Source organism: Maniola jurtina, chromosome 13, assembly GCF_905333055.1.
Source record: "Maniola jurtina chromosome 13, ilManJurt1.1, whole genome shotgun sequence".
Taxonomy (NCBI): domain Eukaryota; kingdom Metazoa; phylum Arthropoda; class Insecta; order Lepidoptera; family Nymphalidae; genus Maniola; species Maniola jurtina.
This window is the reverse complement of record NC_060041.1, coordinates 14050801-14069538: the sequence shown is the minus strand read 5'-3', so window position 1 is coordinate 14069538 and position 18738 is coordinate 14050801. Positions and strand designations below refer to the sequence as shown.

Genomic DNA, 18738 nt, shown 5'->3' with positions numbered 1-18738 from the left:
ACCAACCCCGTCGTTCTGATGCAAACTGGGATGGCTTCGAATTTGACACAAAAAATGTCATCACAACATGAGCATTGTAAAACCGATTCCATTGTGATGCGTCACGACACAACACGTCTGACAAATACTCGTATGAATCCGCCTTTACCGTGTTGAAACTAAAAAAGAAATCCCGATAGTCGAGAACCGGTCCTCACAAAAGGCAAACACACCGCTATCGTGGATGGCCCGATATCATCCTTGACCCACTCGGTGTACCAACGTAAACATTGCACGCATCCGACCGAGGAGGTGGTTTTTTCATCAATTTGCATTATCTGCCTTATTTTTAGTACGATCACACTAATATTATAAAGGCGAAAGTTTGTGTGTATGTGTGAATGTGAGTGTGTGTGTGTGTGTGTGTGTGTGTGTGTGTGTGTGTGTGTGTGTGTGTGTGTGTGTGTGTGTGTGTGTGTGTGTGTGTGTGTGTGTGTATGTTTGTTACTCCTTCACGAAAAAACTACTGGACGGATTGGGCTGAAATTTAGAATGGAAAATAGATTATACTCTGGATTAGCACATAGGCTACTTTTCATTCCGGAAAATTAAAGAGTTCCCACGGGATTTCGAAAAATCTAAATCCACGAGGACGAAGTCGCGGGCGTCAGCTAGTAAGAATATAAATTAATTTTTCATTTCACTTTCTAATTTTAGAATTTGTGCGTAATCGAGTTATGTTTCGGGGTTTTAATGCGTTACTAGTTTCTGCCCTTGACTTCGATAAAACTTTTAGAGAACTCTTCCGCTATGTATTGCAGCTATGGACAAGAAGTTTAGAAAACTAACTGCTGTTTATTGACTTTCTGTAATGGCAGGCGTTCCGAACCAGTGGTAGATGCATTTGACGATTCACTTGTAAAAGTTTATTGAATAATTTTTTATTTATTTTTTTATTTAAAAAAATGGAAAGACAATGTGCAGAAGTAGAAATTCTTAGGAACATTTTATATTAAATAGGTTTATCTATATCGATTTTAGCATAGTACATATTTGTAGGTATGACAGTTCTATTAAACCTAAACCTTGTATCAGTTTCTACACTGCATCGTACCAGAAAGCTAAATAGATTGGGAACATGATTTTGCTAATAGGATGGTAACTAGCCAAAGTCAAACCCTCCCACCAGACCATACCAGTGAAAATTTAAAAATTATAAATTTCGAGATTGCCTCTTCAGGGAACCGAACACAGGAATCTGCCACTTATCAGAGTAATGTACTACTATGTAAGTACTACAGTCCAAGGTAAATAAAGCTTTCGATATAATAATAAATTACAGATTTAATAACCTTACAAAAGGTTTTCAAGGACCCATCTTTTTGCCTAATTTCATCAAAATCCGTCGATGCGTTTCGGCATGGTTGGGTAAGAAACATACAAACCTTTCGCATTTATAGTATTTTTAGGTGGTTAAGTTGCGACAGTGTGAAATATTTCACGATAGTATATTTTATGAAGCAACGCTAATCCACATGAGTAACCGGATAGGCGATGTGTCTGCGATGTAGGCATTTTATTTCACCATTACTTTAGGAATTACACTAAACTGTCTATTACAATACACGGTTTTTATTCACTATAGGCATATATTCACTATAGGCCTAACCACGCTCACCCCTAATGGCAAAATATGATCCATTCTCACCATGGTTGTTTTCATCATTTTTTCATTCATCTTAGGACTAGGACACATCATGTTAATGTGTCCTAAGATGGGACTCGTTTGCCTAGAAGGTGCCTATTCACTCTTGTTTTAAAGATATCCGGTATATTTTAGATATTTTGTTATATTTCAAAAGAATGAGACAGCATTTTCGATGAAAGCTCTCCTTCGGCTTGATTTCTTCTGACATCTCAAACAATTATCATCATATTTCTACAAATTAAGACAAAATAATACTAAACAATACTTATAAACCTTTCTCTTGAATCACTCTATGTATTGATGAGATTCGCATTAAAATCTGTTGCGTCGCGTAGTTTAAAAGATACAAGCGTACAGAGAGACAGATGGCGGGAAGCGACTTTGTTTTTGTACTATGTAGAGATTACGAGTATTTACAAGATATATATTAAATTGTATTACAGCATTTTTTTTATTTTTTGCGCTTCTTTTAGGTTATAAAATAATTATGTCCATGATCTGAATGATTCCTGTAGGTCAAAAAAGTTATCATGGTTTCTAAAAATATTATGATTAGCATATTTCATTCCTTATTGCATCACTTCTATTACATAACAGTTGAAATATTATTCCTTATTATAACTATACTTGAAACGTGTACCATAATATTATTAATGAACAATTTAGTAAATAATTAAGTATTTTCGAACAATAAATAAGGACACTTATTGTAAACAAAATATAAATTAAGTATGTTATGTTCTGTATGTGATACCTTGTAATTTTATCTATACTAAAGACTGTTCTTGTCTACTTATCTACTTCTTGTATGTAGTTGTAATTGGCTGTGCATTTTCCTTTTTAATTACTCACTTCGATTTCATATATTTTGTGCAATATTACATTTTTGAAATCCTGGGTGCGTAGGCCCTTTGGTAGATAGATCCTTTTTAAGAACCCTTCATCTCATGGGATAACCATATTAGTTTGGCTATTCAGCGAGGTAATGTAGCCAGCCTACCTTGATGCAGTGATTTGGATGATTTTGGATAATTTTTAATGACATTTTGCACGATAATTAAAAATTACTATACATAAAAATAAATAAAAATCTGTGGTAGAATGTAAAGGTAAGGCCCATTCATATTATGATACCCCACTTGGTACTTAATTTTACTTTGAAAGATGAAAATACTATATTTGTTCATGAACACTATGATTTGATTTGATTTGCACATTTTAATATTTTTTTCATGATGCAACCACAAATTCATGGTTTTTGAATTTTTCCCTTTACTTGTGCTATAAGACCTACCGACCTGCCAAACGTGATTCTAGGTCAACGGGAAGTACCCTATAGGTTACACGACAGACGGACAGACAGCCAGACAAAGAAGTGATCCTATAAGGATCATCCTTATTCACAAATATATCCTTATTTCCTTTCGTGGTATGGAACCCTAAAAAATAAAAAATAAGATAATAATTAAATGTCTCTGTCAAAATCTGTTTGCCGAAAGGCGAGCGTGCCTTGACCGCGATGTCACAGAGCAAACATTTCACAGCACACTAGTACCTATTAGTATAATTATATTAAATATCGACTCTATATTACTGAACTAATACCAAGTACCCCGATTGTTTACATAAAATTAATCAAAGACGTATAATCTTTATTAAATTATTATTTTACTGATTGACTTTGGTCGCGCGAAGTTTTTAAAAATCCCGATGAATTCTGATTTTCCGGGCTGAAAAGACGGATTTGGCTGAGGAATGGAGATAGATAATATCCTGAATTAGCACATAGGCTACTTTATATCCCGGAAAATCAAAGAGTTCCCACGGGATTTCAAAAAACCAAAATCCACGCGGATGAAGTAGCGGGCGTCAGCTAGTTTACAATATTACTATAGGTGCATATATATCCTTAATAGTGCCAACGGGATCTCTCCGTTATAGATAAAGAGTTTTCACAGAATGTGTACTATTATTTCTTTTGCCGCTATAAAAACAAATAATAAAAATTTCAAAATGCCCATTGTAAGAATCTAAAATAATTTAAAAAAAAATTTGTAGAATGGCAAGGGACCCTTCGTGTGCAAATCCCACTCGCAAATGACCAATTTTTTAAAGTATGTAAGTAAGTATAAAATGCCCATGAAATCAAAAAACTAGCGTATATTCAATAACACCATGCATATGATTATTATGTCGTTCAAAGTAATTATTCCATATTTAATAAATATGCTAATTGACAAGTCGTTAGTCGCCTCAACATTGTATCTAGACCGATGCTAAGGATTAGCACTCTGCACTATTATGTCCATATTCTAATAATATACTTGAAGCCTTAGTATTCTTATTAATAACTAGCTGTGCCCGCGACTTCGTTCGCGTGGAATAGTGACTTTTCGGGCAGCGTGATTCTTTAAATTGACATAACTTTTTTATTTATGAACCGATTGACATGAAATAAACACTAAATGCTAAGTGAAGCTTACTACAATATATTAGTGAAAACCGTATCTAAATCGAATAAGCCGTTTCTGATATTAGCGTGCACAAACACACAGAGAAACAGACAAACAGACAAAAAAAAAAAATTAATTACAATTTCGGGTTCGGCATCGATATAATAACAACCCCTGCTACTTTTTTTTTTATATATTTCCATTGTACAGACACCACTTTTCTACAATTTTATTATATGTATAGATAGATAATAAACAACGTGCTATATCAATATTGTATGATTGCAGATGATACACAATAATAATGCAAGCTTCATATTATGGACTATCCTACTTATAAGTATAGGTTGTTACGGCCATACTCACGTAGGTATTTAATCGATGTTAGTCCGTCTAGTTTCGAACCGTTTTGAACCCATCCGGGATCTTTTTTAGGGTTTCGTACCTCAAAAGGAAAAACGGAACCTTTATAAGATCACTTTGTTGTCTGTCTGTCGTGTCTGTCAAGAAACCTATAGGGTACTTCCCGTTGACCTAGAATCATGAAAGGTACGTAGGTAGGTCTTATAGCACAAGTACAGGAATAAATCCGAAAACCGCGACTTTGTGGTTACATCATTAAAAAAAAAATTAAAATGTGTTTCAATTTTCAAAGTACGATAACTATACCAAGTGCTGTATCATATGAAAGGGCTTTACCTGTACATCCTAAAACAGATTTTTATTTATTTTTATGTATGGGTAATAGTTTTTGATTTATCGTGCAAATTGTTGGAAAAAATGCCCGAGTATGGAACCCTCAGTTCAATCTTATTTTTGGCCCGACCCGGGAATCGAATCCGAGACCTCGTTATCCGCAGTCGTGCATGCTAACCATTTACCCAACGAGTTAGTTTTGTATATATAGAGCATATCACCTGTCCATCTGTCAGTAATTTGAGTTGTTTTACAGAGAAACGCCCAAAAATCCGTCATGCTCTAATAATATTTGCCAACGGGCAACGTTCAATTAAAGTGTATCTTAAATTACACCTATCATACAATCTAACTGTTTTCCGAGCACAATCTATGTTAACAAGGAACTAGAAGATTTATGTGCTTTAAGTTAATTACAAGCCTAACTCTGGGTTGCAAAATATAGTTTGCACCTACAGTACTTAGGCAACACTTTCGTACAACAGGAAAAACAAGCAATTTTTAACTACTTAACTCTTTAATGAAAACATTAGGCTAGGTTACCATAAGTTTTATGGTAACATTTTCAATTAAAAATCACTGCTAATATTATCACACTAATATTATAAAGGCGAAAGTTTGCATGTGTGTGTGTATGTTTGTTACTCTTTCACGCAATAACTACTGAATGGGTTTGGCTGGAATGGAGATAGATAATATCCTGGATTAGCACATAGGCTACTTTTTATCCCGGAAAATCAGAGTTCCTACGGGATTTTAAAAAAACCTAAATCCACGCGGGCGAAGCCGCGGGCATCTTCTAGTTATTACTAATGTGTTCAAGTGTGTTTGCTTGTCGTTTGTCCTTCAATCACGCCACAAGCGACGTGATTTCTTGGATGGATATAGGTACCTAGTTAAAGACCTGGAGAGTACTTTTTATGCCAACAAAACTTTTAACGTGGACAAAACCGCGAATATCGTCTAGTATAAAGAAATTAATAAAATTTAAACTATGGAAATAAAATATTTAATTATTTCAACAGTATACCTACTGCATAACTTTCACCTCGGCAGGTGGACATCCACTGTTGGACATAAACATAATGTTTTACCTAATAATCGCCATCTCTTCCAAACATCAGTATGTTGATTCCGAAAAATCTGCATCAATCATTAGGATAATCGCAATTGTTGTGATTGGCTGAATTTATGTTACTCCTGTTACAACAATGTATTGTAGCCAATAGTGAGCGAGCGTCAACCAATCAAAGGTGATTGCGATCGTGACATTGTAGCTGTCATTCTACCACAATCGAGCAGCAGAATTCCTTATCCAGTCACTTTGCGTCCCCCTCTTATATCTTTGTTGCAGTAGCGCTGGTAGAGTACTTTTACGTGAATTCCCATTTAGACCTTTTAGATTCCAGTACGCAGAATTGGTGGCTTGAAGAAGATGGCGGGAAGTGGGTGGATGAGGAATGTGGAGGACCGTGTTTGGGCGCTCTCGAAAAGGCCTATGTGTAGAATAAGTGGTTCCACGCAGGCTAGTGAATTCGTTCCAATGGTTACCCTATGGCATGCCCTGCTCACTGCACTTCAACTTGAAAATTCACAATTTCTTTCTGTTCCTTCCAGTCTATCCGGATGTATCGCTAAAACCACAAGATGGGGCACAAGCAATACCTGGCGGTTGGGCAGTCTGCCCGCAACCGGCTGTTCGGGCTCGCGCCACGCCTGCCCGGCGACAAGAAGCCGCTGCCGCTCAACATGCTCATCTCGCAGCAGGGCAAGATCAGTCACGGTAAGAAATCAAGGCCATAAATAGGGCACAATACCTGGCGTGGTAGGGCAGTCTGCCCGTAACCGGCAACTATATAACTTTAGAAGTAAATAATGTTGAATACATATGAAAAATTGCGGAACTGGCAGAATTATGAAGTCGGTAAAACTTTATTAAGCGCGACTTAAGATATTGTTCTCGCGTAACTCATATAACTTTTTCGAATTCAAGTTACTTGCGCCAGAACTAACTCGGCGGTTTTTGGCTATAATCAAGCGGCTTGACGTCAAAGCACGTAGTTTTGTTTTGCTTGACTAAGCAGCTGATGCACCCGTCAAGCAGCTTGAGCCAGCAAACTGGACTTTTCTCATTTTCGAACACTGTCCGAACATCACGTCAGGCAAATAATATATATAATTGTATCAATCATACGACAAGCACGTAAATGCTTGACTCAAGCATCAAGCAAACTTTGTGAACAGTCAAAATGCTTGACTCAAGCAAAAATCTACGAGCTTGACGGCAAGCCGCCTGACTTTCTCGGAAGCCCTTTCGTCCAAAAGACAGCACAAACTACTTAGGGCCTCTTTATGTCAGCCATTGTCGGATAAAAAAATCGGTCTCATAAAGGCGATTGTCCAAGCAAAATGTGTGGCCAACCGGAAAATTGTCGGTTTGCGGCGCCTGCCGGCCGCGCTGTTTTCGTTCCCATAGATAAGTAATTTTGATATTTTACACTCACTCTAACGAGAGAAATGTGGTGAAAACGAATACTTGAAGTTCTAAACCCTGAGGCTCTACCTACTTTACTTTTCAAGTTAATCTATCATTTCACATACCGTCGGAATAGCGACGGAAATCCTTTCCGTCGCTTCAGGTGACCCGCCTGCTCGTTTGCTCTCTTTTTTTTATTAGTTAAAAAAATTGCCTGTCATGCAAATGGATTTAGGCCGAGATCCATAAGCATACTTTGATTTTTCTTTGACTTATTTTGACTGTTAAAACGAGATTGCATTATATCGCTGACATAAATGTATCCCGTTTTAACTGAAACGTAAAATCAAAGTGCGCTTTATAGATCTCGGGATTAGATAGATAATAAATAATAATTTACGCCCAGTTAAAGTTAATTTGAGAAGTTACAGTGACGGCTGGTGAACTCGAGTGAACCGTGGCGGTCTGCTAGTTTCGAAGAAAAACAAATTCATGACCTACTAACACTGTATTATGCGAAATGCTAGCAAGTATGCAATTTTTTTGCATTGCCACACGAATAGCGTTCTTTTCGTAATTTATCATTTTGCGTGTCAATTTACTGGATTCAGCGGTTTGAAAAAATATGCTTACCTACAGGCAATCTACTAATGTACAGGGTGATTTAATGAAATGTCAATAAAAATAGTTTTTTCAGCAATTTTTATATAACTGATATTATTACCTTACTAATAGAATCAAAGATAACGCTATACAAGTTTTTAGTATAATGAGTAAAATTTAACTTGATAAAATAGAAACGACTAAAAAGTCTCACATTAGCAATACAGAGAGATAAAATTTTATTTTGTTTATTATATTTTAACTAGCCCATGCCCGCGACTTCGCCCGCGTGGAATTATGTTTTTCGAAATCCCGTGGGAACTCTTTGATTTTCCGGGATAAAAAGTAGCCTATGTACTAATCCAGGATATTATCTATCTCCATTCCAAACAGTCCATCTAGTAGTTTTTGCGTGAAGGAGTAACATACACACACACGCACACACACACACACACACACACACACACACGCATACACACAAACTTTCGCCTTTATAATATTAGTGTGATTACAGAGAGAATTTTCAGATATTCTGACCGAAATTTCTCAGAAAGTGTGAAAGGAAAGAGCATCCGCGAACGGATAGGTATAGTTCAGGAGTTTGACTGTTATTAATTACTAGCTGATGCCCGCAGCTTCGCCCGCGTGGATTGGTCAGATCCCCTGCAGCATCAGGATTGAGGAGTTGGACTCCAAATTTTTTATGAAACAATGTCGCAAAGTACCTCTATCGATTAAAAAAGAAATGACGCAAATCGGTTCAGAAATCTCGGAGATTTCGATGTACATAGGTAGAAAAACACAACTCCCTTTTTGAAAGTCGGTTAAAAAAGTAGCCTATGTTATTCCCTGATCAATCCTCTACTTGTCTGTGAAAATCCCGTCAAAATCGGTTCAGCCGTTCCAGAGATTAGCCTTTTCAAACAGACAGACAGACAGACAAAAATTTTAAAAACGTGTGATTCAGTTATTGTATCGTTCAAATAACCATATGACCTTAATATGCGGTAGTTATTTCGAAATTACAGACAGACACTCCGATTTTATTTATTAGTATAGATTATTATTGTATACTTTACCGTAATGTAGGTACATCTAAATTTCATGTTTTAGGCCTGTGCATGCCACGCTTATGGATAGGAGGTCTATAAGTTTGTATGTAGGGGATAATCTCCGGAACTAATGATCAGATTAAAAAAAAATCTTTTACTGATACATAGCTGCATTACCCCCGAGTGTTACCAGGCTATAAATTATATAAAGCGGACAAAATCGCGGGCAAAAGGTATTCGATTGTAAATTAAATCGCCCTCACTTATGAATTGAGCAGCTCCTATAAATAATAACACGCGATGTTAACTATGCATTCTGTAGTGGCTCCGAGTAGTTAGTTATTGCTTACTTATTTCGTAATACTGTGTCAAAGTCAGCTCATTTTAAACGACCAACTTCTACTAGATTATGACGAGTACAAGTGTAAATTAAAAATTTATAACACCCCCGACAAGTGAAGGTTACAGTAACTAGAAAAGAGCTGATAACTTTCAAACGGCTGAACCGATTTTCTTGGATTATAGCTAAGAACACTCTCGATCAAGCCACCTTTCAAACAAAAAAAACTAAATTAAAATCGGTTCATTAGTTTAGGCGCTACGGTGCCACAGACAGATACACAGATACACAGATACACACGTCAAACTTATAACACTCCTCTTTTTGGGTCGGGAGTTAAAAATATACCTACCTATCTACCTATAGTACGCGACAGGGTGAGATAGCAATCGATTTGTTGATGATTTTCATTAATTTAGCACCGTTTTACACTTTACTATACTATCATCGTCATCACAACCCAACGACGGCCTACTGAGCACAATCTCATCTCCGAACCAGTAGCATGCAGGTTTCAATAACTTAATATCAGATACTTAATGCACATAACTCCGAAAAGTTAGAGTTGCGTGCCCGGTACGATCCCCGACCCCGGTTATTTTGTGATTGGATAAACTAAAGATTGAAATCTGAAAATATTCCATATGAACTCAAAATATCTTAGCAACTTTTTATTTAAGTTATATATTTGCCTATAAAGGATGTAGTTAGCCCTTAATCTATGAATTGTATGCAAGGGCAAGCATCGAGGGTCTACAAGTTCTGTCTTGAGTCTTGACACACTAACAGACAGACAGATAAAATTATCTTAATTGTACCTAAAGTGGGTCAGGCGATTAAAACAAAAACAAGCATGGATAGCTAAAGTCTAGAAATCTCTACTTAGTAAGCTCATAATACTTGTAATACTCATAACATTTTTAACCCCGACCCAAAAAGAGGGGTGTTATAAGTTTGACGTGTTTATCTGTGTATCTGTCTATGGCATCGTAGCTCCTAAGCTAATGAACCGATTTTAATTTAGTTTATTTTTGTTTGAAAGGTGGCTTGATCGAGAGTGTTCATAGCTATAATCCAAGAAAATCGGTTCAGCCGTTTGAAAGTTATCAGCTCTTTTCTAGTAACTGTAACCTTCACTTGTCGGGGGTATTATAAATGTTTAATTTACACTTGTTATATTATAAAATTCCATAGTCAAATTTAGACTTACCTTTACAAAAGTTTAAAAATCTATTAAAAGTATGCTCCTGGAAAAAGCACATAATACAATCGAAGATTATATAAATGATAAATTATATGAACGATTGCGGGGCTGCAATGGTTCGTATGGTATGGCATCTTCTCTTCTTCTTCTTCTCTCTCTGGGCTGGTTTCCGCACTTAAAAATAGTATGGCATATTATTGACAAATTGAACAATTGAAAAGAGCAACCGCCGAGTTTCTTGCTGGTTCTTCTTGGTAGGAATGGCATTCCGAACCAGTGGCAAAATTATTTTGACGATTCAAAAGCGCTTGTAAAAGTTTACTTGAATAAAAATATATTCTATTCTATTCAAATAATTAATTATTATTATCCTAGTGATGCCTAGTGGTCATCAGTCTCCCATTTGGAAGGTCCAGGGTTCGATCTGGGGAACGCAACTCTGACTTATTGGAGTTGTACGTTGTACCATCTAGTTTTAGTAAAATAGAGAGTAGAGAAGGGTTATACATACGCTGGCGAAGTGCAGATTGGCAGACTTCACACACCTTTGAGAACATTATGGAGAACTATCAAGCGTGCAGGTCGCCTGATGCCTCACGATGTTTTCCTTCACCGTTAAAGCAAGTGATATATAATTACCTTAGTAAAATAGCTTCCTGTTTCTTATATCATTCACTAGCCGATGCCCGCGACTTCGACCGCGTGGATTTAGGTTTTTCGAAATCCCGTGGGAACTCTTTGATTTTCCGGGATAAAAAGTAGCCTATGTGCTAATCCAGGATATTATCTATCTCCATTCTAAATTTCAGACAAATTCTTTTAGTAGTTTTTGCGTGAAGGAGTAACAAACATACACACACACACACACACACACACACACACACACACACATACAAACTTTCGCCTTTATAATATTAGTGTGATTAACTTCCGCAAAGTAACGCCTGCTTCAAAAATGTGAAATTTTGCAAGAAAACATTTTCGCCTCATTTTTGCACTCCGAGATAAGATAGTGAAAGTTAGTTCATATAAGTAACCGGCGCAATCAAGTGCTGCAGTTATGAGTAGGTACTATACGAGACGGTACTTTCAAAAACCCGGTTTCATTACTCCACTTTTTTATGCATTTTCAGTTTCTTAAAATACCTAACTAGCGGTTCGCCCCAAAGTTACGAGTAGACCTCGGGTAAGGACGTATTTTTCAATCGTCAAATAACTTTTATCTGAGGAATAAAGGTTCGACAGTTTTTGTATAGGAAATCAGTCAATACATCAAAATTCCTCAGATAAAAATTATTTGACGATTGAAAAATCTGTCATAAGTGTTTTTTTTTTAATTTTGGATTCATCATCATCATTATGATCAATCCATTGCGCTAGGGTCAGACATCAGACTACTCGTCTCAGCACGGGTCTCCTTTTAGAATGAGAAGGGTTTAGGTCATAGCCTGCCACACTGGCTCAGTGTGGATTGGCAAATTGCACACACTGTTGAGGATACCTATTATGAAAAACTCTCAGATATGCAGTTTTCCTCACGACATTTTCCTTCACCATTGAAGCAAGCGATATTTAATTGCTTAAAACGCATATAATTCCGAAAAGTTAGCGGTGCGTGCCCGGGATCGAACCCCTGACCTCCCGAAAAAAAGGCCAACATCATAACCACTAGGCCATCACCACGCGCTATTTTTTTTTTAAACCGGCCAAGTGCGAGTCAGACTCGCGCACCGAGGGTTCCGCACTCGGGTATTTTTTCGGACAGACAGACAGACAGACAGGCAGACAAACAGACAGACAGACAACAAAGTGATCCTATAAGGGTTCGGTTTATCCTTTTGAGGTACGGAACCCTAAAAAGTAACAACAACGACTGTACAATGTTTCAAGTCAATCCATGAAGGGATCACAACCCTCGGAAGTAAACGAGGTAAGAGTGTCTTGGAATAAAAGGTTTCTATGTTCTTATTCTCGTCTATTAAGGTAATTGCTATTTGACAAATCGCAAAAATGCTGTACTTTGAAGTAAATTGTTTATTTTTCTAAAGCATTAACAGCTATTAAATACATGCAATTAAAAACTTCAGTTTGTGAAGATTATAAGTGCCTCTTTTAATTTAGTATACATTATCCCAATAAAATAAAAAAACAAGTTGAAAACATTGCTGTTCGCAACTTGTTCTGTAAAAATTTTCTTTAACATCTTGATACTTTGAAGCCAACCTCCAGAAAATGATATGTTTAGGTTTAGCAATCAATTCGAACTGTTAGTTTTATACTAAATGTTTTTCATTTCTTAAATAATCTAAAACTAACCAAAAAACTTCCTGTGCTATTTATTTTCTTGCAGGCGCTCTATGGAATTCAGTGTCCACTGGACTGTCATGGCGGAAGGACTGTGCGCGTCATTTCGTCGCAAAATATTATTTAAAATGAATTTAAGCTTATTATTTTTGAATGAAAGTTGTGTTTATAATCGTTGAAAAATAAAATAGGGATTTTTTCATTTCTAAATGAAGCCTGCTTATATACTAAAATTTATTCTAAAGTCACGGTTTTACCAGGTAAATACTCGGAGGTTGTCATAGATTATGATGACAGATAGTAAGTGTTCTAAATAGGTATTATACCTATGTTTTTTAGGAGATAGCGCGCCTCGTTCCGGGTGCCGTGTTCCGAAATGGATTTCGTAGTAGTGCAAGTTAGGTGCAAGCCCCACATGACGGAGGGGTATGCGTCAGGCATTTCCTGTGTACAAAAAAGACCTATATTTCGGATCCATTTTTCATCACTGACATCATGCACTATTCAAAGACTGGTCTTCAAGCATTGAGGAATTTTGGACGAGAGACATCTCGAAGGTTCCCGAAGGCTGCCTAACTGAGTTAGATTTGTCGGCTAGCTAGCTTTTTTTGAAATTGGACCTACTTAGCTGGATTGTGTGTTAGAGATTTCTTATGAGATATTATATGTACATAATAATATAACCATCATAAGAAAGCTCAGATTCATGCTGCGGGTAATGGGGAGAGCCTAAAGGTTGGAACGCCATTTCGGCGGCCGTGTTTCCTGCCATATATACCTTAGATACCTGCAAGCCAAGAGTGAATAGGCATCTTCTAGGTAAGCGTGCTCCAACTTGGACCTCATCATTGCTTTCTTTAAAGCATGATTGTCGTCAAGCGCAAGCGCAAAGATTCAGGCGGCGCAAACCCGTAGCCTGTGGAAGACCCTTTTAAAGACCTATGTTCACTGTGGACGTCTGTCGGTTGATGTTGATGATTATGTCTTTAGTGCATGTAGTTCAGTAGTTTCAGAGTTTATCGATAACAAACAAACAAACCTTTCCTCTTCATAATATATGTACTTAGTAGCGCAAACTTGGAAAAAATCTCGTGGAAACTCTTTGATTTTCCGAGATAAATGTCATTTTACCTGGCAGCCCTAATCAATTTTATCACTGATAATAATAACTAATTATAACCGTTAAACCTAAGAGTCAAAATCTCGTTTTTCTAGTCGAGTTCCGTAGGCTCTTTGAACTCACCGCATCCCAAGAAAACCTACCATTAGATGTAGGAATAATGGAAAGAGGTCACAACCCTCAGCAATAAAGAATACGATGCGGAGAGAGATGTCACTCTCAAGGTCTTTAAATGTATCCATGCAAAAAACCATGTCGACTGGTTGCTCCGTTGCAGCGTGATTGAATATTAAACCAACAAACACACTTTCGCATTTGAAATATGGCCAATGATTATAAGAAACAGTTTAAATCTCTCTCTGCTCTCCGAGAGACGTTAGGCAAAGTGAACACGAATTATGACACTTCTGTGTTCTTATACAAGCTTAGGTCTCTCAATTTTGTCAATTAATGTCAAATTTCTTTCTCAGATCAAAACCTAGTAAGTGGTTTAAATTCAAGAGAAGTTTAGGCCGTAGTCTTCAACAAGAAACTCGGCGGTTGCTCTTTTCAAAGATTTGATATACAATATTAAATTGCTTAAAACGCACATAACTGAAAAGTTAGTAGTGCGTGATTCCAGGATCGAACCCCCGACCTTCGATTAGGAGGCGGACGTTCTAACCACTAGGCTATGACAGTTTTTAAATTAAAGGGGTTTAAATATTTTAGTGTGAAGACTGGCCTACACATTTATTCATTAGATGTGCATCACTTTCTTTTTTAGGGTTCCGTACCTCAAAATGAAAAACGGAGCTCTTAAAGGATCACTTTGTTGTCTGTCCATTTGTCCGTCCGTCCGTCAAGAAAACCTATACAGTACTTCCCGTTGATCTAGAATCACGAAATTTGTTCTCGGATTTATTCCTTTACTTGGGCTATGAGAGTTGAGACCTATCTACCTGCCCATAATTCTAGGTTAACGGGAAATACCCTATCGGTTTTCTTGACAGACACGACAGACGGACAGACGGACATAAAGACAGACAACAAAGTGATCCTATAAGGGTCCCGTGTTTCCTTTTGAGATATGGAACCCTAAAAACATTATGTAAGTATGCAAAGTATTTCCCTTGCAAGCCATATTTAACAGTTGACATGTAGAGGTCAGAACTCCTTTTGACTTTTCCTATCTTACTTTTAAGTTTTAATGCATTATTAAGTATTTACTGTTTTGACATGGTATTTAGATAATGGGTGATTTTTATTTTATTTAATCTAATTCCTTTGAAAAACTTAGTAAGGCGCATTAATCTATAAAAAACCTAGCGAGTTCATAGACTTACTATGTTTTAAAATGGTCAAAGCGACTTACTAGCTTTTAATTTTACTTTAATGTGGGTGTCCTTACAATACAACGGGACATACTATGAAAGTTAGGCTTATGACATAAAACGATTTTCGGAAAAATGACATTTACTTTGTTTTGATATGGGGCGGTCGATATAATTAGGTACTAGGGTAAAGGCTCAAGTAAATGAACAGATTGGACGTTTTTACATGTATTAAGAGCTGGAATAAAAAACCGGCTGATATACCTTTTTTAAATATTTTCTTACAAATTCTTACACTTTTTTCAATTTCAATTTCAAAACCGTGTTCCGTTCAAACCGTTCAAAAGTGCGTGTGCGTGCGTCCATGTGTGTGTGTGTGAGTGTGTGTGAGTATATACTTGTCTGTATGTTTGTACGAATGTTTGTGAGTTTGGTATTGCGTTGTATAACCACATGAGTAGCGAACAGAGTCAAAGCTTCATACAAGCGCGCTACGATAGGTACACTACTACAAGCTTGAGGCGCGTGTGTGCGTGAGCACAGGCGCTACGTCGCGTACGGAGAGAAATCGGTTTATACCGGCTCGGCCTGTGCTCAAGCTCAGGGGCTGCAGTACACGTCGCGCGTCGTGTTTTCATTTAATTTAATGTTAATGATAATAATTTAAATAGTGTTTACAATCTATTTTCTTGAACTGTCATAGATTTTGTTCAAAATCAATATCTGAGGATCCCTGGATCACAAAACAGGAAATTGTTACCAAAACTTAAAACAGTTGGCACCATTTTGTAATTCTTTGTTAATTGACCGATTTCGTTCAAAATCGATATTTAGAGCTCCCTGGGATCACAAATTAAGAAACTGTTACCAAAATTTAAAAAAGTCGACGCCATTTTGTAATTCTTTGTTAATTGACCGATTTCGTTGAAAATCGATATTTAGAGCTCCCTGGGATCACAAAATAAGAAACTGTTACCAAAATTTAAAAAAGTCGACGCCATTTTGAAATTCTTTGTTAATTGACTGATTTCGTTCAAAATCGATATTTAGAGCTCCCTGGGATCACAAAATAAGAAACTGTTACCAAAATTTAAAAAATTCGACGCCATTTTGAAATTCTTTGTTAATTGACCGATATCGTTCAAAATCGATATTTAGAGCTCCCTGGCATCACAAAATAAGAAACTGTTACCAAAATTTAAAAAAGTCGACGCCATTTTGAAATTCTTTGTTAATTGACCGATTTGGTTCAAAATCGATATTTAAAGCTCCCTGGGATCACAAAAAGGAAACTGTTACCAAAATTTAAAAAATATTTTTAACCGACTTCAAAAAAAGGAAGAGGTTCTGAATTCCTCGGTATCTTTTTTTTTTAACGTATGTTCCCCGATTACTCAAAGACGCCTGGACCGATTTGGATTTTTTTTTGTTTGATAGGGTATACTTCGCAGGTGGTCCCATATAAATTTGATGAAGATCTGATGAATATCTTCCGAGATGGAGAACGGAACTCCTCAATGGATAAGAGCAAATTGCTCGCGATCAGTGTAATATCTTAGTAAACAGTAGGGTTTTAACTGAGTATGGCATATTATAGTACAGTGGGGCCACTAAAAATTGTGAAATAAAAATTTTTAAAACCGACTTCAAAAACCACAATCACTAAAATTATTTTTACTTTTTAGTGTTTGTGGTTTTTGAAGTCGGTTTAATTTTTCTTTAGATTTTTTTTAAAATATTTATTCTGGTATTCTTCTTTCTTGGATAAGGATCCCTCTTGGGTATCCCCATTTCTCTCTGTCTTTGGTACTATCAAGCTAATTTTCTCTCGCGATTTGCACAATAGCATTAGACCAACGCGTCTTCGGTCTACCTATTTTTCTTTTGCCTGCTGGACCTGGCCAAGGGGAGATTTTTCCTGTCCTTCTTTCATCTGTAAAAATCGATACAATATGACCATTTGCATTTCAGTTTTAGGGCATGTCTCAAGGTGTCTGTAGGCTTTGTCTTTTTTCTTATGTCTTCAATTCTCACTTTGAATATTTTTTCCTTAAGTTATGCTCCTTGCCATCGCCCTTTAGCAAGTCACTATTATTCTTTTTATATTCTTTGTCTGGACCCATGTTTGGCTGGCATAGGTGAGGCATGGCAGGATGCATGTATCTGTAACGGATCTTTTAAGATGTACTGGGTAAGCTCTTTTAATTCTTTCCTTTTGTGCCCAGTACTTGTTCGAACTGATGTTAATCCGTCTGTCTACTTCCTCTTCTGCACTTGTAACGCTGAATGAGACTTGTTTTTTAAGATACATTTAGGAGCATAGGTATTGTAGTTCCAATACTTAATTGTATTTATTTGCCTGTTACTATAAATATGGCGGCTGATTGAATGAGGCCGATTGTTGTACCTCTGCGAAACTGTTCAAAAATAGTAAACTGAAGTAAGTAAGTACTACTTACAAAATTATGTCGCTTTTCATTGATAAATATGGATTTCGAAAATTTGACCACATTTCCAAATTTCGCGATATATAAAGTGGCTTCCGATTCCGAATCATTTCACTGGCATACAAAATTCAACTTTTTTGTTTTATTAGGTTTTGAAACTGTTTCTTACTAATTTGACGTCGCTGATTTCAGATCTACTTTAATTTTTTACACAGCAGCTCTAGTTTTTGAGATACAGGTACCCCCATATTTTGCACTATACTCACACTTTGTATGTTCACACTTTATTAAGATCACACAAGTAATTTCCAAAATTTATCAAGGTGTTAACATCAAGAAGAACATCTGCAAGTTATTCCAATCATTTTTGTACCATTTGGTGGCGAGTACGTATTAAAGAATGTCGTGCAAGTGTGTCTTACTTTGTAAAACAAGCATACTCGGGCTACTTTGAGAACCCATTAGCAGCTAACAGCAAGGCCTGGACTCCAAATTTTTATATGTGGAAGCTGTATTTCCTCATTGCGTTTATGAGCAAATAAGAATAGACCCTACTTTTACTAAAAAAAGTATTATAATTTGGCGCGAACCATCTAAACACCATGATGATTATTATTTCTGCATTGTGAATATAACCAGAAGAAACAGCAAAAAAATTGTTTCAAGCGACTCTATTGTAACTTGCAGTCTACAATTAGAACGATTCTGACTTCTGGTGATAAATCTGTACCTCAGCCCCAACCCAGTACCTCCAATCTACTTCAAGAACTTTCAGAAGGTAGTGACGATGTAGTGACTTTAACATCTCAACTTAGACTATTCAATCAAAATGATTTGGACCACTTAATGAGAGATCTTAGATTGTCTAAAAAGCATCAGAACATGTGGCTTCTCGGCTCAAAGGAACAAATCTGATAACATGTGTTACGGTATATTGTTCTCACTACTCTCAAAACATTCAGCAGCTGATGTTGCACTTCCAGCGACTTGGGTGCAACATGGGCATTAAGTTTTTCTCTATTATACAGAAAGGGCTCTATTAT

General features: G+C 36.7%; 2 protein-coding genes across 2 annotated transcripts in view; one reads left to right on the top strand and one right to left on the bottom strand.

Annotated features, from left to right (window-relative positions):
• The window catches only part of LOC123871244 (uncharacterized protein C1orf198 homolog), a 504106-nt gene that overhangs the window by 172999 nt on the left and 312369 nt on the right, over positions 1-18738 (bottom strand). The window lies entirely within an intron of this gene.
• The window catches only part of LOC123871233 (scavenger receptor class B member 1-like), a 102455-nt gene that overhangs the window by 44187 nt on the left and 39530 nt on the right, over positions 1-18738 (top strand). Inside the window, exon 2 of the mRNA XM_045914915.1 lies at positions 6454-6619. Coding sequence (XP_045770871.1) covers positions 6484-6619 — 136 coding nt within the window. The 5' untranslated portion in view covers positions 6454-6483. The remainder of the gene's footprint in view (positions 1-6453; positions 6620-18738) is intronic.